Source organism: Anarrhichthys ocellatus, unplaced genomic scaffold, assembly GCF_004355925.1.
Source record: "Anarrhichthys ocellatus isolate YVR2014 unplaced genomic scaffold, GSC_Weel_1.0 scaffold499, whole genome shotgun sequence".
Classification (NCBI taxonomy): Eukaryota; Metazoa; Chordata; class Actinopteri; order Perciformes; family Anarhichadidae; genus Anarrhichthys; species Anarrhichthys ocellatus.
The window spans coordinates 1-26,808 of record NW_022280473.1 but is presented as its reverse complement, the minus strand read 5'-3'; the positions used below and the strand labels follow the sequence as shown (position 1 = coordinate 26,808).

At 43.6% G+C, this 26,808-nt stretch overlaps 1 protein-coding gene across 1 annotated transcript in view; it reads left to right on the top strand.

Moving 5' to 3' along the window:
* LOC116401518 (plexin-A2-like) overlaps positions 1-26,791 on the top strand; it is a 31,678-nt gene extending 4,887 nt beyond the window's left edge. Inside the window, exons 2-15 of the mRNA XM_031879958.1 lie at positions 5,593-5,693; positions 8,386-8,509; positions 9,650-9,803; positions 10,321-10,417; positions 12,886-13,000; positions 13,885-14,085; positions 14,806-14,902; positions 15,658-15,857; positions 18,518-18,669; positions 20,433-20,550; positions 20,827-20,963; positions 21,506-21,673; positions 23,396-23,489; positions 26,178-26,791. Coding sequence (XP_031735818.1) covers positions 5,593-5,693; positions 8,386-8,509; positions 9,650-9,803; positions 10,321-10,417; positions 12,886-13,000; positions 13,885-14,085; positions 14,806-14,902; positions 15,658-15,857; positions 18,518-18,669; positions 20,433-20,550; positions 20,827-20,963; positions 21,506-21,673; positions 23,396-23,489; positions 26,178-26,507 — 2,088 coding nt within the window. The 3' untranslated portion in view covers positions 26,508-26,791. The remainder of the gene's footprint in view (positions 1-5,592; positions 5,694-8,385; positions 8,510-9,649; positions 9,804-10,320; positions 10,418-12,885; positions 13,001-13,884; positions 14,086-14,805; positions 14,903-15,657; positions 15,858-18,517; positions 18,670-20,432; positions 20,551-20,826; positions 20,964-21,505; positions 21,674-23,395; positions 23,490-26,177) is intronic.
* Positions 26,792-26,808: the final 17 nt, after the last annotated feature.

The following is a 26,808-nucleotide window of genomic DNA, read 5'->3' as shown; positions in this document are numbered from 1 at the left end:
CTCACTTTAGATGAGGTCACATAAAACACTTTACTAACGAGTAGTAACTACCTTAATACATCATGAATCAATCATGAATTGCAGTATTAATGTGTTTATAAAGCATATATTAACATAGTCCCTAACCATTATATATATATAAATGCATGAATAATGTACATCTAAATAAGTTATTAATCATTTACTAACACTTTATAAATGATCTTATTGATCATCTACAACTCCTTAATAATTGGTTTGTAAAATATATAATACTTCATTTACAAATGGGGAATCCATCATTTATAAAGTATGAAAACACAATAATGAAACACATAATAGACGAGCTTATTAATCAAGAATAAAACATTTATAACTGTTATGAACTGCATACTAATGAATTATTAATGTGGGAACAATGCTTTATAAATGATGAATTAAGTGTTTACTCATACTTAACTAATGCTTCATAGTGTGTACTTATTATAAAGTGCTACCAAACGAACTTTTGCTGTATCCTAAAAACACAAAATCCTAGATATGACCAGATAACTCCTTGACCGTAAGTATCTGTCTAGAGATGGCTGTGGATTGTTCAGAGCCAGATTTCGGAAAAAGGATAACTGTAGTGCAGAGGTCTAAAAGCCTGCATGCTCATCTGACAGCATTCGTAAAGTTCCAGTAAATCCGGATGAAAGTGTTAAAGCGATAGTGAGCTGATAAGATGATAAGATCGAGCATTAGTGTGAGGTCATCCCAGATGTTATGAAAAGATGAGGATTTTGTAATTCCCAGAGCCGGAAAAGTGGACATTATGATCTAACGCTGACGATCATTCAAAAGGCAGCCAGACTGAGATTTCTCACTTTCTTGGGAGCGGAGGGCTGTCATTGGTTTTCTGTGTTTGCTTTAAATAATCAGTTTCACCTGGAGAAATTATCTCAGAGAAGACAAGACAAAAAAAGCTTGATAAAATAATACTACTGATCATGAATGATGTATGAAGAATTGACAGTACATTGAACATAACCTGAGGATGAAGGCTTAATTCAGTAATCCACCATTGTAGAAAGTTGATAAAAAGACATCATATATTCATTACACTGAGAAGTGAAACTCATCTCCACAATATGAACTTTCAATTAAATTTAGATTCAACCAGGAAAGACAACATGAAATATCCAAATCAATTCCTGTACATTTAAGACATTAATTATCTGACTGTCATTGAGCTGGACACACTAAAAGGAAAACCTGCACTTTGTGTGATGACGTTTTGTAGTTTCATTTAGCCACTTGTTAGCATCCACCATTTTTTAGACACGTCAAAAGGGGATTTACTGATATGTTTTATATTATAGAACCAAGCGCCACTGTTCTGACCCACAGCGTCGTCGGGGAAGTGTAGTGCCCACCCTCCGGTGCCCCCCCCCCCACCCAGGTTAACACCGTTAGCTCTGTCAGCGCTGTTCATGCTGCTAGCACTGTTAGCTGGTAGCCGCCAGTTCAGCCGTCGTCATGTTGACCGATTCTAATTCACATGCTGAGCTGCTACGCTTTTTAGACCTTGTCAACATAAAACCTAAGGTCATGTCTTTTGATCTTATTTGGATTCAACACAGTGCGTTCCTGCTCAGGTCAGCTCCATTAAACATCAACTCTTATGTGCAGCGAGAGCTTCACATCTGATTGTTAGCGGGGCAGCAGAAGGCAGACGATCCATAGCTCTCCCCTTGTAAAGGTCATGCTTCCTAACGACCACAGACCAACTTTGTTATTTTAGACGAGTTCCCATCCACAAAAAAATTCATGGATTATTCCCACTGCGTCGCATATGGACTTAGAAACTCAGCCCCTCCTGTGCTGCAAAATCATTTTGCTAATGGAATGCACCTTTGGGTTCTGAACCGCTGGAAAAAAAGTGAAAGTTATTTCATTGGGAGCAGCAGACAATCCATTTTGCCAACACAGACCTGAGAGAGCACCCACTTATGCTATCAGGAGCACCGGAGACACTCTAATCCATAATCCACTCTTCATTTGTGATTGCTTACATCAGGAAATTGCTTGCATCATACGTCCAGACCTTGAATAATTATATAGTATAAAATAGGCGGGCACAAGCTGCAGCTGAGTGCAGGGCTGGTGCTGGCCGTCATGGAGAGCTCATGCTTTGCCAAACATTCACACATTGCGGTTGCAGCAGTAGCACGGTGCGTGGTTGTCCGTCTGTCAGTTTGACTTCGTCTTTTTGCTTGTGTGTGCTCCTGTGTGTGGAAAATAGCAGCTCAACTTATAATGTGGACTGGGAGATTTCATATAACGATAATTGCAAGTTCAATAAACAAATGTGAATTTATTATGTGAAATAACAGCATGGTAAAGCATATTTTCATATACTCTTGTCAGAATGAGTTATTTTTCTCATTTTGACATTTAATTTAGCACTTTCGTGCAAAATTAACATAATATTATCAAGTATATGTATATATACATATACAGTGGATACGGAAAGTATTCAGACCCCTTTAAATTTTTCACTCTTTGTTTCATTGCAGCCATTTGCTAAAATCAAAAAAGTTCATTTTATTTCTCATTAATGTACACTCAGCACCCCATCTTGACAGAAAAAAACAGAAATGTAGAAATTTTTGCAAATTTATTAAAAAACAAAAAACTGAAATATCACATGGCCATAAGTATTCAGACCCTTTGCTGTGACACTCATATTTAACTCACATTTCTTCTGATCCTCCTTGAGATGGTTCTACTCCTTCATTGGAGTCCAGCTGTGTTTAATTAAACTGATTGGACTTGATTAGGAAAGGCACACGCCTGTCTATATAAGACCTTACAGCTCACAGTGCATGTCAGAGCAAATGAGAATCATGAGGTCGAAGGAACTGCCCAAGGAGCCCAGAGACAGAATTGTGGCAAGGCACAGATCTGGCCAAGGTTACAAAAGAATTTCTGCAGCACTCAAGGTTCCTAAGAGCACAGTGGCCTCCATAATCCTTAAATGGAAGAAGTTTGGGACGACCAGAACTCTTCCTAGACCTGGCCGTCCAGCCAAACTGAGCAATCGTGGAAGAAGAGCCTTGGTGAGAGAGGTAAAGAAGAACCCAAAGATCACTGTGGCTGAGCTCCAGAGATGCAGTAGGGAGATGGGAGAAAGTTCCACAAAGTCAACTATCACTGCAGCCCTCCACCAGTCGGGGCTTTATGGCAGAGTGGCCGGACGGAAGCCTCTCCTCAGTGCAAGACATATGAAAGCCCGCATAGAGTTTGCCAAAAAACACATGAAGGACTCCCAGACTATGAGAAATAAGATTCTCTGGTCTGATGAGTCTGATGAGATTGAACTTTTTGGTTATTCTAAGCGGTATGTGTGGAGAAAACCAGGCACTGCTCATCACCTGCCCAATACAATCCCAACAGTGAAACATGGTGGTGGCAGCATCATGCTATGGGGGTGTTTTTCAGCTGCAGGGACAGGACGACTGGTTGCAATTGAAGGGAAGATGAATGCGGCCAAGTACAGAGATATCCTGGAAGAAAACCTCTTCCAGAGTGCTCTGGACCTCAGACTGGGCCGAAGGTTCACCTTCCAACAAGACAATGACCCTAAGCACACAGCTAAAATAACAAAGGAGTGGCTTCGGAACAACTCTGTGACCATTCTTGACTGGCCCAGCCAGAGCCCTGACCTAATCCCAATTGAGCATCTCTGGAGATACCTGAAAATGGCTGTCCACCAACGTTCACCATCCAACCTGACGGAACTGGAGAGGATCTGCAAGGAAGAATGGCAGAGGATCCCCAAATCCAGGTGTGAAAAACTTGTTGCATCATTCCCAAGAAGACTCATGGCTGTACTAGCTCAAAAGGGTGCTTCTACTCAATACTGAACAAAGGGTCTGAATACTTATGACCATGTGATATTTCAGTTTTTCTTTTTTAATAAATTTGCAAAAATTTCTACATTTCTGTTTTTTTCTGTCAAGATGGGGTGCTGAGTGTACATTAATGAGAAATAAAATTAACTTTTTTGATTTTAGCAAATGGCTGCAATGAAACAGAGTGAAAAATTTAAAGGGGTCTGAATACTTTCCGTACCCACTGTATATACAGTATATGTATATATATATCTGGATATGATTTCAGCACGTTACGATTCCATTGAAAGACGTTAAATTACAATATTGAATTATTCCAGTGTAATTACTATAGCAGAGGTCCACAAGCTGGCATGCTATAGTAGCGCAATAACATCCTTTATCAAATGTTTCAAAGAAAAGTTGTGGTGTCATTTCATGCGCTTTCTGACATCTGAGGAACAAAATATCTGGAGGCAAAAACCACAGTGCTGCATGTTTGTGTCAGCAGCAGGAAGTAGAAAAAAGGAGTTGTTTTCCTCAGAGAAACTCTACAGTGTGAGCAGTGATGAGGCTTCCACATGTTGCAAAATGGACATGGACATGATGAAATGGGATTTGGTCTCTCCTCATCAGAACTGCTTATTATTTCATCAGGATGTTTTGATTGAATGCCTTTGTCGACATTATTTCCAGTCCATGGCGCCCTTTTTGTTTTAACTTGTATCACACTAAAGGCAGCCACTTACACACCAGTTGTTTTTTTTGTCAGATTCATTTCTATTTTTACTGTAAACTGTACTTTCAAACAGATTGCAAATATCATATTATTTCATGTCATATTATAACCAATCACTTTGTGCGGAACGATTGAGAAGGCAAACTCTATTACTCATTTCAACCTTGATAAAGGCAGAGCATACAAGATCCACTCCTTCTGTTTTTTATAAGCCCTATTCATATGATATTCACATGCAAGTATTTAGCATTTTTTGTGTCGTCAAGAGTTGGCCAGCTCCCGACCCTGCATTGCTCTCATATGGTGGTCACAGCTGATAATGCCTTCCACACCGACAGTGTCGCCGCTGTAGCGTAGTGCCCACCCTCCGGTTCCCCCTCAGGTCAACACCGTTAGCTCTGTCAGCACTGTTGCCGTCGTTATCACCGTTAGCTTCCAGTCGCCGGCTCAGCCGTCGCCATGTTGAGCGCCGTGTGGAGGCGCTAGATATGCCCCAGTGTTTCCCCTACCATTGCTTTGGGGGGCAGGCCCGCCTCATTGTGTGTTCAGTTCTCAATACTTTTGCAGCTTCCAAGCGATTGTCTGTGGTTTGTTTAGTTTCCCTCCTGCGGCCCTTGTGTTATGATTTGCACTTCCAGATATCTGGTTTGTTCTAAGGTTTCATGTTCGCTTTCAGCTGTAAAGGAATCGCGTTACACCTCCGCTGTAGACTATACAGTGAAGGTAAAAATGCAGAAAGGCTTGAAAATAAAGACTTGTCTGATGTGGATCAACGTACACAACAAAAGGATCACATTGGGCTTCATTTTTTGTGTGTGCAGTAAATTCAATTTGACTGCCACTGGAATCATGTCCATACATTTACAGATGCCAAAACAGTTTGTTGAAGGAAGCCAATGGAGAACTTTATACTTTTTCTTCCTGTCTGTTTTTACTAATGTATCTGTGTATCTTTCCTGAACGTGTGCTTTAACCCTCCCTGTCCTTCTTCTGGTGTAGGTGGCTCAGGTCCCCGTGGAGGCCTGTGAGCAGTACGGCACATGTGCTGAGTGTCTGAGCTCTGGTGACCCCCACTGCGGCTGGTGTGTCCTGTTCAACATGTGAGTCTTGTCCCCTCCTTCTACTCCCATGATGCTCGCTTACACACATCACAGCCGAGCGATTAAAACCACAACATTAATGCTTACCAAACAGCTTTTAGAAAGCTATAAGGGTAAGCACGTGGTCATGTGATTTGTGCAGTTTAATATAACAGAGATATTGTCCTCCCTTGGAGTTCACCGTTACCAACAGCTGGCGGGACAAGGGTGTTCCCTCCTAAAGTAGAGATATTCAGCACAGCAGAAACTGCAGATGTTATTGTCCGTCAGGCCGGGGGGTGGGGGGGGGGGGGGGGCGGGGGGGGCGACTGGTGTTAATGGGCTGGCGGAGGGAGGGATTAGTCAGTCGCTGCGGGTGCACAAACTGCACGTCTACATACCCGGGGAACATTTTGGACCTTATGGAGCAAGCTTATCGCTTCCATCTTAATTATCTGACCCCAGGTTAACTTGCATAATACCTCGATATGGAGAAAAGGGGATTCAGGCGATTAAAACGCTGTGTTTCCCAAACAGCGGCAGAGTTGGTTCGCTGACCTCAGCCGGGGATTAACCCCCGTCTCATCATATGACAACTGCATTTCAGCGAGCAATATCTTGATGATGATCAGCATTATTTAAATTGCAGCTCTCAGTGTTATCAAATTGTGAAGTGAGAGGAAAAAATCATGTTTTGTCTTAATCCAAATTGGCTCATTAAACAGTAGTTTTTCCTTCCCCCCCCCCGGAGTGCTGACTTTGTCTGCAAGTCCCATTATGCTGTTTATTTGAATTAATGCCTTACACTTATCAGTGAATAGATAGGCTGCTGTTCCCTCAAGTAACCCAAAGTGAATCATGATCCCTCACGTTGCAGAATGAGGCTACTTTATTTTTCTGTCCAATAAATCCTGATTGGGGTCTTTTTACAGCCTCTGAAGGACTCTCAAAGAGTTTCATGTAGACCTCTTTCAGGATCTCACTTTCCCACCCTTAGAACGGTGCACCAGAGCACCCATCTGACAGAGTGTGTTGGGGGCTGAACAGGCGCACAGCCTGACGGGAAAAGGGAACAAATGGCTCCATCAGACAAAACGCTGCGAATAAAGGAGGCAAAATAAAAGGCAATGAAAGACAGTCTGAGATGAAAGGTGTCCCTTTTTTTTCGGAGGCACTTCAGTTGATGAGCGGTCAGAAGGTGACCGTCTATACTCCTGTGGCTCCGGTCCGCCTGAAGGAGCTGAGCCGGCAACAGCTGTCACCGCGTTTCCATTCCGCCTTTTTATCGTGTTGTAATTACAGCCGAGGCCTCGGCGCTCTTTGAGCTCTCAGGAGGCGCCACCCCCTCAGCAGCATCTGAGAGTGTATTAAGTAGTATCTCCCCTCGCTGTGCGCATTACACTGTTAAAAGAAAGAGATGATGGTGTTCAGCCAAAAGACTCTGAGTTTTCCATTACGATTTAACTCTACGGCTGAGAGATTCTTGTTCTTTTTAATGCCTGTTACTATCTGAGCCTGCAGAGACCTAACTCCGACAATGCCTCTTTCAAAGAAATCAGTATCAATACAACCACATTAAAAAACTATCTCAACAACAAATCCCCGTTTCTAAAACTGGACAAATTATTCAAAGTTTTAGAAATCCTTTCCATCCTTTGCGATAACTTTAAATGTAGCCTATACTTCTCTCTTACACGGTTATTCTAAGGTCGCACTATGGTGCCAACCCTTTCACTTCTTACTTTTAATTGCCTGTTGGGATTTAGGGAGCTGAAGCTTATTCAACTGTTGCACTCGGTGTAATGTGCTCTGCGGAAAAGTATATTAAAAATATATAGGGAACGATCTGACCAAGCATCTGATCTGACTAACAGCTGTGTGGAGGAAATGATCAATCATCAAAAACAATCGAGACATGGACATCACTATAGTGTGGTCAAGTGCATGCTAACAAGCTGATGTTTAAAGCTACTAAGAGGAACCTTCATTTTGTTTCGAATCCCTTTGGAAAAACCTCTCATTTTACCCAAGCCGGGGTCTGACAGTCTGCTCCGTGCAGTCCTGGTTCTCGCGTGCCTCTCTTCCCTCCTGTCAGGCAACGGTGGTGTCAATGTTTCGGCTACGGTCAGGAACTGGTGGAGTAGCGAGTCGAAGCTCTGCTCCTGGGCCGGAGGAGGAGATGCTGCTGCCGGGCGAGGAGCTCTCCTCTTCCCACCCGGGCTTCGAATGCGAGCCAAAGGCCGCAGCGAAGCCGGATCTGGGTCTGTCCACCGTCGGTTGGTCGCTGAAAGAGTTTGTGGTGAACATGTGCGATGTTGTCTGATTTTGTGCGGAATCCGACTCATTGCACCGATGACAAGCATTAAGAACTATATAGAAATAGACAATCTTCTCTCTGATTGTCTCGTTTACTTATGTAGGTCAAATCGCGGCATTGGACGAACTGTAATTTTGACTCAATGATGGTGCTGGATGAAAAGCCACCAAAATGATTCAAGAACCCAATTTCATGACGATCCGTCCAATAGTTGCTGAGACATTTCGCTCACAACTAAAAACGTGACACTTTCATGGCAATACATCCAGTAGTTGTCTACATAGTGGATGACTGCCGGACTAATTCAAAACAAATCGGAGCGTTTGCCATTATTCGTCTCTAAACTGGCTGCACTGTTTTATGAATATTTAATAATGAGGGCCTTTTGCTCCACAGGTGCTCGAGGAGGGATCGGTGTCTGAGGGCGGATGAGGCCTTCCGTTTCGCCACCGACATTGACCGCTGTGTGAAGGTCATCGCTCACCCGGACAGCATTGCTGTATCAGCACATAGTGTCCCTGTGAGTCCACTTATCATTCCACCAATCACCGCTCTGTCACTCCACTCACAAAGTTTATGAGCAATCACTGAGAGTAGCCTTGTACAGCAGCCACATGTACAGTAAGTATAAGCCTGGTAGAGAAGATTAGATTTGTGAGAGGCGAAGAGAGAGAGAGATAGAGAGAGAGAGAGGGAGAGAGAGAGAGAGAGAGAGAGAGAGAGAGAGAAGGGTGGTTCTCCCTGTAGACATCCGATCTATTTATTGTGGTTTAAATACATGAACTGTGGGATGAGAGACAAATGCTGAGGGGGGATGACGCGAGAGTTGTTTACGATGTCATCTGCCAAAAGGTTGATTGCGTTACCTAAAAGCTTAATTCAACTGTTTATTGGACAGTAGCCGAGAGCACAGAGGAGTGGAGTACAGTTAGTGCTGAGGATTATCTTAAGGGAATAGTTCGACATTTTGGGAAGTACACTTATTTGCTTTCTTGCCGAGAATTAGATGATTAATACCACTCTCGTATCGGTGCGTTAAATATCCTGCTGGAGCCAACAGCCAATTAGATTAGCTTAGCTTTGCACTTAGCTTTGCACAGTATAACAGGGGAAGCAGCTACCCTGACTACCAGCACCTCTTAAACTCACTGATCAACATCTTAGGTCTCATTTGTTCAGTCCGTACAGAAACAGATGTGTAAAAACAATGGGTTATGGTTTCACAAAGGGGGTTGTATGCCGGGCTATTTGTTGGCCAGGAGCAGTAACTTCCGTCAATGTAGTCGTTTTTACAGGTCGGCCTTCGTACAGATGTATAAACCAAGATTTAACGTGTTAATTAGTGGGTTTGAGAAGTGCAGATGTTATCATCTTTAGACAGAGCCAAAGGAAACAAAATGCTGTTTGGCCCGGGCTGTGTCCAAAATCAAGTTTGCCATTTTGTCGTGCTTTCTGAAAATATTGTGAGAATTGTAGTACATAGTGGACTCAACCTTTGTGCTATTAGTCCACTTAAACCTCTGGGCTACCTCCTGCCCTAGTTGCCGGCCTATCATTCCTACTAGCCACCCTAATATAGCAGGCTAAAACCGGCCCAATCAACCTGGCCTGTCACAAGTTTCGGCCCATTAACATCTTCGTCCTCTGCTTTTCTTTTAAGCTTCTGCTGGAGGTGAATAATGTTCCAGACCTTTCTGCTGGAATCACCTGTTCATTTGGCCGGCAGGCCCAGGTGGACGGTCACGTCAACGGGAACAGGGTCATGTGTCTGTCGCCGGCCGGGAAGGAGGTCCCTCAAATACCAGAAGGACAAGGTGAGCTCAGACACCTCTCGTGTCAAAACAAACCAACGAAAAACTGATTGATGGTGATGCCAATGTCAGGTGAAGAACTTCTAATATCAATATTCCAGACACACACCCAAAAAAACCCACCAGCTTTCCTTTCAGATGGACCACCTTGCATTTTTTGTTTATCCAAGGAGCTCCGTAAGTACCAAGGAGCCGTAGGATTTACTCAGAGCATATACAGTAATCCTTCGATTGAAGTTTATGACTGAAGGTTTTCCTCACGACAACAGCAATATGCCCCGGCAGAGATGCAGACACCAGGTGGCTCTTTACAGAAGTGCGATAAAAGTATTAACATTTCTTTTTTCATTTTGACCTCGTCTTTTCGATCATTGTTTTCGTTCTTTCACCTTTCCTTTTTGTTTCTCTCTCTCTCTCTCTCTCTCTCTCTCTCTCTCTCTCTCTCTCTCTATTGCATCATTTTAATTCCCTCTCTCCATCCTTTCACTCATTATGTTCTCTCTCTTTCTCTCTCTCTCAGACTGGGCTGGCGTAGAGCTTCGTCTGAACTCAAAGGAGACAGGTCAGATGGTCGCCAGCACAGAGGTGAAGTTCTACAACTGCAGCACCCATCAGACGTGAGTCCAGCTGCCCATCCCCACCCCTGTCTTTAATTTGTTCAATAGACGGAGGAGCACTACTTGATTTAGGGCAACGATGTACTGATGCTCACAACTCTACTTAAGATTGGGCTGTTAGAGAACCTCAGTGTTCCATTTATCTGTCAGGTTTCATTCAAATCAACATGATGCATTTGCCTTGGCCCGTTTGCTTCGGCTTTGCAATACCGTATACATTTTCACATCTGGAAACTGCATAGCAGACCCACGGTGTTCATAGCTGAGCTGCTCTACTGGTGCAACGGAGTGTGCTTCGCTGTAGGCCAGCAGTCCCAGAGGAGCCCTGAATAGATAAGCAGCAGACTCACACATCCCCTTTCTGACTTGACTTTGTCCTGAGCGTCCCAGCCAGACGACTGTTTGTGTTGAGACATTTTAGATTTGATAGCCTCGCTCTGGTGCTTTGAGGGTGGATAAAATAATGTAAATTAACGAGGAATTTATTTAAATACTCATCTGTTTTGTCTTGCCAATATAAATTTCTCGACAGGGCAGGGGAGCTGCTTTGACTTTGAGCCATTATGCTAATGTCAGCTGTATTGCTGAATAGCAATTGCAAGCACTGCTACAAAAGGTGGATCTTATTAGGATGAATGCCAATTAGCAGCATTTGTCGGCTTTAAAAGGTGTCTGCAAATCAGAAACTTTACGAGCTTTCACAGCTTAACAAACCTCCAGAAAGGCCAAACGTTGAATTAGTTACTCCAATAGACCTTCACCATGATTCTTATTATTTTTTTTTACATTTTTGTCCACATACTTGGACAGGGAAAGTAATAATTCCTTTAGTTTTTGAGGTGTTACAGAGATTTGAACTGACAGCCTCTTATGCACACTTCACTAACCTTCGACGGCGCCGTGAGTTATACTCAACCACGAGCGCACAAAAGCTGGATACAGGGATGTACAATGAGTTCACTCTAGGAGGGAATATTTGATTGATGTCAGGTTTTGCCATGCCTTGTGACTTGAGAAAGAAGGCAGCTTTAACTAATTTTCTCAGAGATATACGTTGGTGTTTGATGTTTGTATTTGTTTCTGTAGTCCCTCGATTGATTCATAGCCGAACCTTGGAAATTAGCCCACAGTGGATACACATGCCACCTATTCAAAATGCTCTTTGACTGCGACATGAATGCCCTAATATAACCGCATTAAGCCATTAGAGAGAAACAGTCGGAGGCTCATCACATCCCCACCACACCGATACAGCCTCCATTAGCTGCAGCGTGACCCTGTGAACTCCTGTGATTAATATTTCAAGCCAAACACACTCTTCACCCAGCAACTCTTCTTCCACATCCCCCCACTACCGCCGCCAGCTCAGCGTCACATCAACCTCCATAATTAATTATCCAGTGTTTGCAGCTCCCTGCCAGTCCAGTTCTATTAATACCCAACCCCTCAAAATTTCTTTCTCACACACACCCACACATTTTTATGTCCATACTGGCCCTGGGCAGCTAATTAATATCAAAATGTAATGCCGCTGCACTACATTTATTGGCATTCGTATAGCTTGCTATGAGCCGCAGTATTGGAGTGCTGCTAGTGGTTTGATAGTTTCTTCATGGTTTCATCTTATTGCATGACCAATTTTGGGAGAACATGATTTTGATAGAGCACTGATCTGTTTTCCACACACCTCTATTATACACAGCGAAGCCTGCGTGGCCCCCCACAGGAAGACTCGTCTCTGTTCTCGTAACTTCCTCACCTCTCTAAGTCCTCCACCCAAAGTTGTGTCACCATCAGCTCCCCGTTTGCTGAATGAAATGTGATGAAATCCAGTCTGACAGGGTTCAGCACAACTTTAATCCACAACTGACCGCTGGCTGCCGTTTAGCAAATCCAAGCCAAAGATGTGGCGCAATTCCACCCATCAGATATCCAGTTGTCACTTTTCATTCTAGATTTTGTGTACAAGCCAGAGTTGGACGAATGAAATGTACTGTTTTTCATTGCAGTCAAAAACCAGAAATATAAAGCAAGCGTGTGTAAAAAATGAATAATGAAATTATAAAGCTCAGGGCAAGGACGCTGCAGGTCCTCTACATCTTTTTGTCCAACACTTTTTTACTTTAAATTGCTTAAGAGTGCTTTAAGTGACAGGGACTCTCCTGCCAAGACTTCATACCTCAGGTCATTTATTGTCATCCCTGACAAAAAGACCACAATTCATTGCTGGTTGCATAGAAAATAGGGACATCTGATCTTTCAGTGAAACACACTGACACGATAAATTGAGCTGAAAGCTGTAATCCTTCATCAGTCTCCTCTTTTCAATCATCTTCACACAGGAGAGGAAGATGTGGGTAATGAGTAAGGAAAAAAAGGAATAAAGCTTTTTACATATTATGTAAATACAGAGCCACTCAATTAAAATTGTGCATGTCAAGTAGTAACGCATTCATTTGTCCCTGCAGGTGTCTGTCCTGTGTAAACAGCACTTTTCGCTGCCACTGGTGTAAATACCGCAACCTGTGCACCCACGACCCCAGCAGCTGTTCTTTCCAGGAGGGCAGAGTCAACGCCTCAGAGGTGCTGTGCATTACCGTTAACATAAAGAGAGCTACAGTTAGCTGATTAACCTGAAGCCTTTAAGAGCACCATTTATCTGTTCCTGTGTGACACTTTTACCTTAAAGGCACAGTCCGTGATTTAAATGTAAGACTATTAAGAGTCTACAGACATGTTGGCAGCTGGTTTTAAAGGCACAATGTTTCTTTGAGCTAAATGCTAACATGCTCAAAACACCAACCACAATTTGAAATTTTGACCAGATGATGGTGCTAGAAAAGTCAGGGCATCACCAAAGTTACTATGGCTTTTCCTGACAGGAATGTCTGTACCACGTGTCATGTCAATCAAAATCAAATGGAAAAAACAACCTCATGGTGGCGCAAGAGGAAAAGTCCGGGGCTCGCCAAAGTCCTTGAATATCTCGGCAACAGCCCATCCAGTAGATTTTTTAATATTTTACTGGATAAGTGGAAAATTTCAGCAAAGTCATTAGTATTCATCCTCTGGGTACTGACGGAAAAATAGCATCATTATTACTATGGATTAAAAAATATGTAATAAATACTACTTACATAGTTTACCGTAGTGGAAAGTGTAACATGTAGCATATGAATGCAAATTATATTCGGATTAGCGATTTGTTTGCCCCAATAATACCTGCAGTCCTTCATGTTTATATTATACATTCATATATATTGACACAGATTACATGCATTGACAGATAGAAGACAGAAGATACATACTAAAAATAGATAACTAGATAGTGTAGAAGGATAACTCAATTAATCTCCGAAGGGATTATTATTATGCATGGGTAATATAAAGGCCGGACAACATGAAAGAGTGTGTGCTCTCTTTCCGTGAATAATACAATTATGTGTGTTTGTACACTGTTTTCACAGGACTGCCCTCAGCTCCTTCACTCTGGGGAAATCCTCCTGCCGGCCGGTGAGGTCCGACCCATCACGCTGAGGGCCCGAAACCTCCCGCAGCCGCAGTCGGGCCAGCGGGGCTACGAGTGCGTGGTGCACGTGCAGGGTGTCATCCACCGTGTCACGGCGCTGCGCTTCAACAGCACCAGCGTGCAGTGCCAGAACAGCTCGGTATGACCTCAAACACTCCCAGTGGGAGTCTCACAGCTGTCAAATGAGGCAGACAGCTTGGATGCTGTGTAGGCAAGGTGCATAGGGTACATCAGTGCATGACGCCTGAGCATATGAGGAGAAAGCAGAGGAGAGGGAAAGCGAGAGTGATGGCAAAAGGTGCGAGGCATTCGAGGGAAAGGAGACCGACAAGGGAAGGAAAGGTTAGAAAAAAAAAATGTGTATGGTGTAAAGTGAAAAAGATGGAAACCCTGAATTCAACACGACCTTGTCTCGTGAGCTGCATATTGTCGGACTAACGGCTCGGCGTTCGCCAAGCGAAAAGGGGATGTTCCCGACAGAAAGTCACAGGTCTGGGATGAATACAGGAGATGTTTGTTGCACAATGCAAATCGGAGGCTAAATTCCAATGCAAAGCATACCTTGCCGCTCTGTGACAGTGAATGAAAAGGCCATTTTCCGCAGATGTGGATGATTGGCCGCCCCAGCCAGGGTTTGCGTCCCTACATGTCAAAGAGGAGAGGAGCAGACAACCATGGCAGAAATGACAGATGGTTAAGAACCTCATCTCTCTTCTGCCCTTCCATTCGCTCATTTTCCTCCATTCTGACTTTGTTTCTGTCTCATTCTATCCTCTGTCGTGCTTTGACTTTCTCTCTCTCTCTCTCTCTCTGGATCCACTTACCGCACACTCCCTCACTCTCTGTCTCTGCTTTTCAGTACTTGTACGAGGGTGTGAAGATCAGTGACCTGGCAGTGGACCTTTCCATCGTATGGAACGGCAATTTCATCATCGACAATCCCGAGAAGATTAAAGGTGCCTCTGCCATCCATCACTGCCAGGCCAGAGAAGTGTAAAGCACTCAATCCACGGGGGGATAGATGGGTCATAGAGACCACTATAAGGCTCCCAAAGGGCCTTGAGAGAAAGTTCACAATAGCAGGGAGTCTTATCAAAAAACACCCAATCACTTGTGTGCCCGGAGGGGTGAAGGGTGAATCTTCATATTTGCTCAGTTTCGCTCTCGTAGCTGCTCTTGGTTGTCCTCTCCATCATCATACGAGTTTTCATTGTGGGTTGTGCATTAAAAGCATCCCTGTTGCCAAGGATATACACAGTGATGGCCATGAATTTCAACAGGCCTTTTTGTTACGCAGGCAAGTTACTTTATATGGGCATGAATACAGACTACTTACAGGAGAGAGGATGTAGGCGACAGACTTCAAAGAAAGGTTTATTGGATTACCTCGCCATCTTTTTTCCTTAATACTTGGAAGAAGGAATTTAAACAATACGAATTTAGGTGAATTCTCAAGTTGACTCCTCGGTTGTAGGCGGTTATTCATTTTTTTATGGAATTGACTGTAAATACCTGCTGTTTAAGAATGTGTGAATCAGTTTGTCTAAATCGAATTGTCACGACTCCCTGCTGGCGCTTTTACAGCATATTCTATGGCTGACATTTGATTTATAAGCTATTATACCGGCGATGTTCTTCAAAAACCTCAATATTGACACGCCGAAATGACTTGTTATTTAACTGACCAGAGATCCTCTGCGGTGTCCCACAGTGCACCTCTACAAGTGCAGCGCCCAGCGGGACAGCTGTGGCATGTGTCTGCGGGCGGAGAGGAAGTTCCAGTGTGGATGGTGCAGCGGTGAGGGCCGATGCACCATGAGGCAGCACTGTCCTCCCATCTCACCCTATGCGAGCCGTTGGCTGGACCGTTCCGCCAAGAATGTCAAGTGCACCAACCCACGCATCACTGAGGTCAGTTGTTTGTTTGTTTGCCCGGTCAGTCAATCCCGTCAAGCCGCTAGGCTTATTGTGCAATTTAATTGTGAGATGCGAGTTCCTTTAGCCAAGTAATTAACTAGAATGAGTAGTTTCTGGTGGTTGAGAGTGTTATACGCATTTGTCATTCTTCTGCTTTGGGGCGGCCGTGGCTCAGTGGGTAGAGCGGATCGTCCTTCAAACACAAGGTTGGTGGTTCGATCTGTGATCCTACTGTCTGCTTGCTGGAGTGTCCCTGAGCGAATGAGCCCCAAGTTGCTCTGTGGGTGCTTTACAGCAACCCACCGCTCCTAATGCTTATGGTTTGAATGAAGAAGTCAAATTTCATGTTTGTACCCGTATGCATATGACAATTCAAAAAAATATTTCACACTATGAGCGACAAAGGGAACAAAAGGACCAAAATTGGCGTTCTACTTTGTCGGTGAGTCGCTGTTGAAGTGTTGCTCGGGCGATCATTGACGTAGTTATGTCCTTAAATAGCAATGGGAACAGGCTAACTGCGTTTTTTAGAACAGAAACGTATGATTGGTGTGTTCACACTATGGGCGACACAGCAACAGGCTACAAGTCATTTTCTATTTAAGCCGCTGACATGAAGCTACAAACTGACGCCTGACTGGTCTCAGCTTTCTTTCAGCTCTCCGATGACTCGGTGACGCGTCATGCCAATTAAAACAACAGAGCTGCAATACGATATGTCAGAAACTCCAAGGAATACAAATTGTACGTCTTGAACTTGGCAAATCAGTTGAAAGCAATCGTGACATTGTGGTCATTTGTTCAGAAACTTTTAAGTTAAAGATGCAAGGAAGGCAAAGTCTTCTTTTGGGAGTTTTGTTAGCAATAAAAAAAAAAGCTAAACTCATTGACTGAGGTGCGAGGCGTGTCTGATGGAGAAACAAAGATGAAGTCGTTTTTTACAGTAGCTGGATCTACTCTATCACTACTTTTATTTGTGTCAGTTTTGTGCTTCTCCAGAAATATGGGAGTAAACTCTCTACAGGTACACATACCATAGTTTTGGTTCCTATGCATATATATTGTCCGCATAACGACTTTTCCCGTGGAGATAATTAATAGCTTTTACTTTCGGAAAGCACCATTTGAGTTCTGCTGTTTACTTACTGAGAGAGTTTGGGGGTTAAAAGACCACTGCCCATAAATGTCCAGTCACAAGCCTGTTTCTTCAACCATCATCCGAGTATTCATACCTCTAAGTATCCGGAAACAATAGGCCGAGACATCTTGTTGGATATTCTTGTGAAAATATCAACAACAAACACTTTTATGCGTGGCCACCTTCCAATTTCCCATCCAAGTGCCTGTTTACCTGAGACTATCTCGCATTTTATCCCACGCCGGCTGAATACCTTAAGTGCTTGACAGCTTAACGAATTCAGTCTGTTTAGAGAGCGGTGATGGATCTTTTATGTCACAAACTCCTGTTCATTCTCCAGAATGAGGCACAGTGGGTCAGACACGGAGATGCAGGGCTCCTGCACTTCAAAGAGGCGCGACCCTTTGAAGTCCCCGTCACATTATTAGTGTTCCTGAAGGAGCTGCAGCTGAGTGCTGCTCGGGAGTGGAGGGAGTGTCGCTCCTGTTCTGCTCTGCAGGTCCAAAGGTTTCCCGCTGGGACACTGTCAATAGGTTTCTCAGGGTTTTGTTATTCACTGCATTATTCAGTAAAGTTTGTTTTGAATTATGGTGGATTTCAAAGCTTTAAAAAAAAAAAAAAGAAACTTCCTGTCAGTATGGGACTTAAGGTAAATCTACTTAATGTTTACATAGAGATTACACAGTGGGAAGTGTGTCTGTGGAGATGCTCAGTCATTCAGGTCATGTAGTACTTTAGGTTCTTCAACGAATCTGAAGAATTGAGAATCTTAAAAGAAGCCCCAGCTGCATTTGAAATAGCACTTCTAGGTTGCGTTGGTTGCTGTGAAGGTTTTAGGCGTCCTTGAACCAATACACATTTTGAGGGTCGGTATTTTTGTATTAAAGTCGCCAACAATTGATATTTCTGCCCAAGACTTATACAGAACTGGAAAGTCAACATAATTATATTCCTCTTGGGATGGGAAAACCGTTGAATCCATGTGACTCTTAACCGACACTGTAACCAATTACATTTAATTATTATTTTGGAATGAAACTCTCTTTAAGGCACATTATTCTCCAATATGAAATTCTTGAATATAAATATATATACATATGTGTATCTGAGGTGTTATTTGAAAAGTGAAGCCAATGCAGAAGTGCCTTAATCTTGCATTCTTTCTAATGACCGTCAGGGGGCGACTCCTCTGGTTGTATAGAAGTCTATGAGAAACCTTGTGATTGACAGGTTGCTACCACGGCGTTGTCCGCGTTTTTGTCGACAGTGGGTTTTCAATTCATGAAAGTTAATTGTAACATTTGTATCATCGCTTAAAAATGTCTTATTCAGCATTCGGTTGTACTTAGCTCCACCTTCTCCTGTCACTTCTGGTTGCAAAAAAACAAGATGGCGACGGCCAGAAACCGAGATGGCGACTGGCAAAATGCAGAACTCAAGGCTTCAAAACAGCACTCCACAAACCAATGACGTCACGTCTACTTCTTAAATACAGTCTATGCTCCTTCCTACGTAGGTGAGTCCAGTGGCGGGACCTCTGGAGGGGGGCACACTGGTCACCATCCAGGGCCTGAACCTGGGTCTGTCCTTCTCTGAGCTGGAGGGCAACGTGGAGGTGGCGGGTGTGCAGTGCATCCCACAGGAGGAAGGATACATCACTGCAGAACAGTAAGAGAGACTCCTCCCCTCCCCTGCCCAGACACGCATGGATTCATACTGTACCGTACATAGACATACAGTGCAGATGCAAACACACACACACACACACACACAAAATAAACACAATCTCTTTCTCTCTCTCACACAATTTTTTTCCCCTCAGTCACTAGCAGAATCTGTGAATAAGCTGGAGCCCAGTGATGCCTCATCAGGTTGTAGGATTGTGTGTGTGTGGGGGGGCTTTGCATTGCTCTGGTGCAGTCAGAGCCAAAGGAAGAGACGGTCTTTGTGTCACTGTCGTTATGAGGCTGTCGGCACAGCTGTAATTGAAATGCACTGCATGTCGCTGACTGGAGGGACAATATGTTAGCCATGTGTTTCTCTCACAGCCATGTAATGCGATTGGGCTCAGGCTGCAGGGACTTTATTTATATCCTTGTAAAAAAAGAAAGAAGAAAAAAAAAATAGAGAGAAAAAGAAAAGAACGTGCCAGCAGAAAATTGGAAAACTCCCGTGATTTATGAATAGAAGGGATGGGCGAGGACGATTCATAGGTCTTATTGTAGCGGGGCTGTTCACACGGCACACACGGCGCTTTAAAACATGGCATTACAACTGTTACCACCATTAATTTCAGCATGGGGTCAGTTGCTATAATGACTTATTCACGGCACACTTCATCTTATTGACCTGACAGGCAATACTGATTTATCGAAGAAACCCCTATGTTGTCATGGCAACCGGAGGTAATGGTGGGTGGCAATTGTGCTGAAGACGGGGAGGGGTGCAGTTTATCATTTGAGTTATATTGCTGTTATAGGCTTCCCATTAGGAAGAAAGACGACCCTCTGTATTGACCCACAACTTCTATGAAAGTCTGCCTCAATCACACCGGCCAGCAGAGGCCACCTTCCCCCTGTGCAATACGTAACAGATGTGATACAGTGGGTGATTCTGCCGTGTGTGTGTGTGTGTGTTTGCCTGGCTTTTGTTATTACTTGCATGTAGCGGTGCAATGGATCATAAAACTCACGGTTGCGATCGTGTCACGGATCAGAGTCACGAATCGGATCAGCACAAAAGAAAAAAAAGGAGCAAGTATAACTTTTTGAGATCCCTGATCACGTTTTTTTTTTTGCCACTGACACTAATTGATGATCGTTGATGATCCATAATGGCAGATACAGATCCCTTTGTTGTTTGATTATAGCAGCTGGTCTACAAGGCTCCATCCACCCCAAAAAACAGTTCAACCGCTGTGAAGTCAGTTTAGACCATCCAAAATTCTACGTTATACTTTTGCTTTGTTATAATCATCTATAGTTGTTTTGTTTCTCTTCATAAAAACACAATTTAAATGATTAGGAAATAACATTGGATAATAATGCAATAATTTATGGATTAAAACAAATCTTGTCATTAGTAGTTTTAATGATGTATTGTAAGCTGCTTAGAGTTAGTGTACAGAGGTCATAGTTCATCTCTAATAACTATTCATGTTGTTGTGGAAACATCTCCTTCAAACAACTGGATTTATTCAAGTTTCTCACCAACACTACATTTTACGAGTAAGATTGTATTTCACACTGTGATGGTTAATCTTAAACTGTAATTAATCTGTGGTTCACATGCGTGCTGAACCGTGAGGGGGAATCCGTACGGATCGACAGTGGTCCGCTACACCACTACTTTGTATGCACCATGATCTGTTGCATGACTGTTTGTTTTTTTCCCGACCAACATTTGTGTCTTTGTGTCTTTTGTCTGGATAGGATTGTGTGCGAGATGGCTGCAGCTCCTAAAAGAAGTGCTCCAGGTCCCGTTAAGCTGTGTGTTGGCGAATGCAGACCAGAACTACGAGCGCAGTCCTCCCAGCTCTACTCCTTTGTGGTGATTCTGGCACTCAAACACATTCACTTTGTCCATTTGTTCTGAAGCTATGAATTAGGATGAACATGTGATGAACATGGGTCATTCTTCATTACCATTTATTCTCCAAAGAAGCTCATTTGTCGACCTTTTTTGTTTTTAAAGAGTTTTGATGTTAACTTTTGAGTTCCACAGAGGTTAATTAGCCGAGGCCGGTGGACGATTAATAAGAAGCACTGTAATCTGTGTTTGATCTATGTTGAGTGTGAATCATTAATGAATTTTGGTTCTCCTCAGACCCCTTCGATGCTGGCACTGACCCCAGGCAGAGGGCCTGAATCTGGGGGCACCAAGGTCACCATTGTCGGGGAGAACCTGGGCGCTGGCAGCACTGTTAACGTGTACTTTGGCAATCAGACCTGTGAGCTGTACAGGTGGGTGATGAGAACACGACTTCCCGATGTTACGTTACACCTTACATTCCTTTAGACTTCAGATTCACAGAAGTGAGACTTCCTCCACACAATATCAAAGACTAAGCCTTCTCTAATCTCCATGAAACACAGCGAGAGACCACTCTATTTAAAGAAGCACACTTTGGATACAATTAAATGTTCGTGCGTTGCATGAAAAGTCTTAATGATTTGTGAGGAGGTGATGAAACCCACAGCAGTGGCTTTTGTTCTCTGTGTATTTATAGCGATCTATTTAAAAGTTCAAAATGCCTCACATGGTAGGAGTCAGGAGGGTGAGTCGAGGAAGCCATTAGCTAGAGCACCTTCTAATTACAGTGTTCCATCCCTAATGTGTCTGTAATGAGGAAGAGACGGGACAGACTATAATGGATCGTCTCCTCTAGTGGTAATGTGCAGGGCTCATAACTGCGTGAAGTCAGGGATCTGCCACCGCAATAGCGAGGGGGCAGAGTCACAGTCAGAAAGGCGTGAGTAAATCGCTCTTCCCGTGTCCCCACCAGGCGCACCGTGTCCGAGATCGTGTGCTTCTCTGCGCCGTCCGTGACGAGAGCCGGACCGGTGCAGGTCAGTTTGAGCGTCGACCGGGCCAAAGTTCCCGGGAGTCTGGCCTTTGAGTACATAGAAGACCCCACAGTCCAGCGTATTGAACCCCTGTGGAGCATCACCAGGTAATGCACACACACACAGATAACAGACGCATGTGTACACTGCATGGTACTTCGGGAGGATGGAGGTTTATTCTCTGGAGCTTCCTGTGTGGAGTTTGCAACTCCTCCCAGTGTTTTTTATTGTGATCGTGTTACCTCACACAGTCCACAGGCGCGCAAACTTTACGGCGTGTGGATAACTTTGTCAGCTCTCACATGCTCATGGGTTGCAAGTACGGTGTTACTTTTGATTAGAGAAAGGTTCGACAAGTAATGCGAGAGGAAGTGATCTCGTTTGGCTAAATTGCAGCTTGCATGTTGCATATTTGATGAGCGCAGCCCCTTGGTGAGACTGTAAGTGGGTGTGAGCGTGAGCTTGAGCTGCTCTTCACATTGCATGATGAATACTAGCGAATGCACATTGCATCCACATTGCAATTGTTTGCTGTCTTTTTTTTTACTGTATTTCTAATTGTTACGGTCGTGCTGTCATCAAATCCCAGCCTCTAGGAAGTATAACGAAGGGTGACGCACATAAGAGGAAAGTAAATGTTAGCTGATCAACGCAAAGCCAAGGACACTATCTGTCAATCTTCAATCTTTCAACTAGAAATCAAATGTTATAAATAAAACCATCCTGCCTTCATGTGGTGGCCTGCCCAGTTCAGATTATAGCAGCGCCAGGCAATCTGTGAGTTTACAGAGAGAGTGATGCAAAGAACTGAGGCGTTGTGCTTGTCAGTTCTATCACGGCTGTTGGTTGGCAAGGTTGACTAATCTAAACAAACGACAATCTTTGTTTAAAAAACAGCACTTTTAGTTATGCCACATTTCACTAAAATATTAATGCGAGTGAGTGTGAGGCTGACACTATTAGAGTGAGTGAATTCTCTGTCGCTGCTAAAAAAAAAAGGTGCGTCACCTGTATTCCAACTAAATAAATGACGGCACTTAATTAATTTGGTTGCGGGTGGGATTACCCAGCGCTACGTCCCTGCAGATTAGACTTCAGAAAGCCACCCTGGCCCTCAGCCTAGTGACAGGAGGAGCTTTGTGGAGCTGCAACCAAGAGCCCTCGTCATGAATATGCTGTCCCACTATGTGGCCCTACAAGCTTAGGTACCCTTTGAAGTGTGAGAAGAGAAGGATTGGCACTCCGTCAGGCTGACAAGGCTGGCCAGTTCTTCTTTTACGCCATTTTTTCATCACTTCTCTCTTGTATTTCTCCCCCCCCCCCCCACCCCGCCTCTTTTGTCTCTGCTTCTCTACTTTCCAGCTTTTCCATACTTTGGGTTTCTGAGCTCACGCTGCAGCACAGGTTACACAGAGATGAGAGAGCGTTGTTTATTTTAATCACATCTAGAGCAGATATGTAAACAAGCAGCACCCGCATTCATGCCATGCCAGCCCCACAGTCATGGATGAATATAAAATAGCAGCCAGCTGGTTTGCCGTTTGATCTGGCTCTCCTGCCCAATAACAAAGAGCGAGCTGCCGCGCCAGCTATACCTCCTCAAACCTGCATTAATGCAGTTGCTCTGGAAAAAAACGTGGGGTTTGCAAAGATTGCTCTCTTCGCAGTGGTCACACCAATTAAATCATTGAGAATCGCAGCTCGCATTCACATGCGGGCTACCTGGAGCTGAGGTGGAGCGCTTGTATATGTGCATGTGTATGTGCATGTGTTTTTGACCAATAGTTCTCGGTACTAATGGAAAAACGTTCTCCTTCCCTGCAAAACAGCGGACACACCACACTGACGGTGACCGGGACCAACCTGGATGTGGTTCAGGAGCCGCGCGTCAGAGTCAAATACGCCGGCCATGAATCCGTCAATGTGAGTGTGACAACTGCTAATACACTGCACTCAACTTTTATTGGCGTTGCTTACTCAAGCTGATGGAAATGTCACACTGAAGTTGTTCTTTATTGACAGTTTGCTACAGTCGTAAACAGGGAGATTCAGGGCCCGGGGTTTTGTTTTTACACGCTGATCCGTGGTGACATCTTTGTAAAGCATTTATACAGCCTTAGTCACAAACCTCTTTAGTTTTACACATCTTAGGGGGACAGGATGTTTAGAGCTGGTTTAGTTTTGAGTATGAAATATTATCTACCTACTGCACTACTAAAGTGTGAGTCAGAGTCGGAAAAACAACTGGTCTCTGGACCAAACAGACTGGAGGATGGAGAGCGAATTGTCCAAAAAGAGCTGGAAATCCTGCGGGCACAATCTAATAGGCCGTAGTTTGGAAAATGTCAGCGTCACTGTGAATGTCAAAATGAAGCCATACATAGACAAAGGGGTTAGACAGAGGTAGCATAAAGAGGAGTTCACTCTAAAATGAGATTTTAAAAAGACTGACACAACTGAGTTTTGGGAGGTGATTTATGGTGCCGATTCTGCTCGTCTGAGCTCCTCAGGCATTTCGTTTCAAAGTGATCGATTGTTCCAGAGTGTCGGGGCCCCGGCGGCATCAGTTCAGTCACCTTTAGCCCTTTATTTTTCAACTCTGGACCAGTCAGGGAATTGCCTGAGGATTTGAGACTGCACACCAGCTGAAGTGGGGTCGAAAGTTCTGGGGCGGAACTTTTGGCTTGACCTCGAAATAGATCCATATATTCTTAAAAATCCATTCTAGTAACCGCTGAAGAGATAACAGAAATGGAACGATGAGCATGTTTGCTTCTAGCAGCGTAAGGTAGACATTTTAAAGACAGAGTTTATTGATGGCGAAATAAAGAAAAGAGACAAGGCGATAATGGCTTTGTCTAGACCAATAAATATGCTTATATATTTAAGTCAGCTTGGGTTAAACTACCCTGGAAAATTGAAAAGATCTAATTTGTTGTCAAAGCTGTGGAAATAAACACTATATCTAAAGATAATAAAGCTCAGGAGGAAGCATGTGAAAGAAAGCCCATGATGAGGCCACTGAAAGTGCTGATGACAATGCTGTGTGTGAGCGGTTTGCCCTGAGCTAATTAAATGGTGCGTTAATGATGCCAGCCCAGAATTTGAGCCAGTCAATTAAAGCTGCATGTTTTACGGTGTCACTGGCAGTACTGAGATCTGAAGGGATTAAAGCTGAACTTTGACCCGCTTCAGCTGCTAAAGGAGGGTCATTGGCAAATGTAATGAGGGCAGTCGCTTTAATCGCACATATCTCGAAAACATCACTGGAGTTGCTTAAAAAATGTTTTGACTCACAAAAGCGGTTAATTGACTTGAAACAAACTTTCTGTGAAACCTTAGATACAAACTGAAGCTTAAAAAACCGGCCTGAGGCTGGGGGAATTCAACGTGTCTGCTTCATTTAGAGGAGGATTTTCAAGAATTGCTGAGGGAAACACAAAGCACATGCCAATTCCAGAGAGTACCAATAACTAACAATGTGATATTAACCTCACCAAGGGAGCGAGTGATTGGCTTTATATGGAATACAGTTTCTGGTAGATAAAAACATTTGACCAAGGACTCTGGGATGCCTTTAGTGTTCAGCACTGTAGATTGCTGCAGGAGTGAGTCCTAAAACCCAGGAATGAGTCAGCGTCTTTGCACTCGGTGCCCTCGTCTTGAAGTTAATGGGTTTTTTAAATGTTTTTTTGGTTTGATGCCTGAAATAAGGTCTCTGGTTGACACAAGCTTTAGTGATTTTATCGTTTTGTTCCATGACATAAAATACTTTAGTAAATACCCCTCATGTGCATTTTGAAGCTTTGAAAATGCCATCGCAGCCTCGTTGTCTTTCGTTTATAGCCTAACGTTAGCTTTTTACTTCTGCCGATTGTCTTCTCGCTTCAAAAATCGTAAAAGTGGGGTTCATTTGTGAAGATCATCTTGCTCAAAAAAAATGTGTAATTATCATAAACCTGTGTCTGCCACAGACTTTATTTTGTCCAATAATCCAAATTGGGGAAAACAAAAAAATCCCATTGGCTTTTTGTGGAGGGAACAAGTGCAACGATAACTTCCAGGGCTGGTATTACAAAATAACATCGTCCCTGCAGCGCTCTATCATCGTGGCAAAGCAGATGTCATACATTTACAGACAGAAGGTCAAAAACACGAGAGCAGACATAGAACATATGGATAGGACGTAAATCTACAGGCAATACTGCAACAGATATTGGAGGTTATATAGGTTAACACCACAGAGGTCGTCAGTATATTTATGTTCATACACAAGTTGATTATGATTAAAAGGCTCCAAAAGATTCACAACATCTGGATGTTAAGAAATGACTGACAACAGTAATTCCACCGCAGATGGGCATGAAACGAGGCATCTGTTCAGATCTATTAAGCAAATGTGCTTTCTAGATTTACAAAGAGTACAATGTATATATTGCCTTATTAAAAAACTATTCACATGAAGTGAAATGAACAATGACTAGAGGGTTTAAAATGTCTTTGCTATCAAAAGACATTTGTCATACTGTGCTACGTCTCACACTCGGTCTGGTCGTGGGTACTGTATGTGCTGTGACCTGTGTGACGTTGACCGTATCGATTCTTCTCCAGGTGTGCAAAGTGCTCAACACCACCACCATCAGCTGCTTCGCCCCGTCTCTGAAGGCCGACTACACCGCCGACCAGGAGACGATCAAACACGCGGACGAGTTCGGCTTCGTCTTCAACAACGTTCAAGCTCTGCTCACTTACAACAACACCATCTTCGTCTACTACCCCAACCCGTACCTGGAGCCCCTCAGTCTATCCGGTGTTCTGGAGCAGAAACCCGGAGCTCCAATCATACTCAAAGTACGTCAGACGATGGGTTCTTTCTCCTTTTTTGATTTCCCTGCAATGGACAGAGAGGAAATTCTGACAGTGACATGTTTTCACATATAGTCCTTTTTAAACAAACCAAACTCAAACAGCAAAAAGTAGACCAACATTAAAGTGACTCAGTCCTTTTTTGTGTTCGCATTGTCAATTGGACTCAGTTCTCTTTCCGGCCCACTTCAGCTCTGATGGGGCCTCAGTCCTATATCTGTTCACACCTTATCTACCGTCATTCTTATCTTCCCCCTTTAATGACCTTTTTAGGGTAGGCACGGGCGCATTCTATATACTCCTCGTCCACTTGTTGTGCTAGCTGTACGAGCGGCCATGATTCCGCCAATTTGTTTATTTTTTGAGTGTCCTGGTG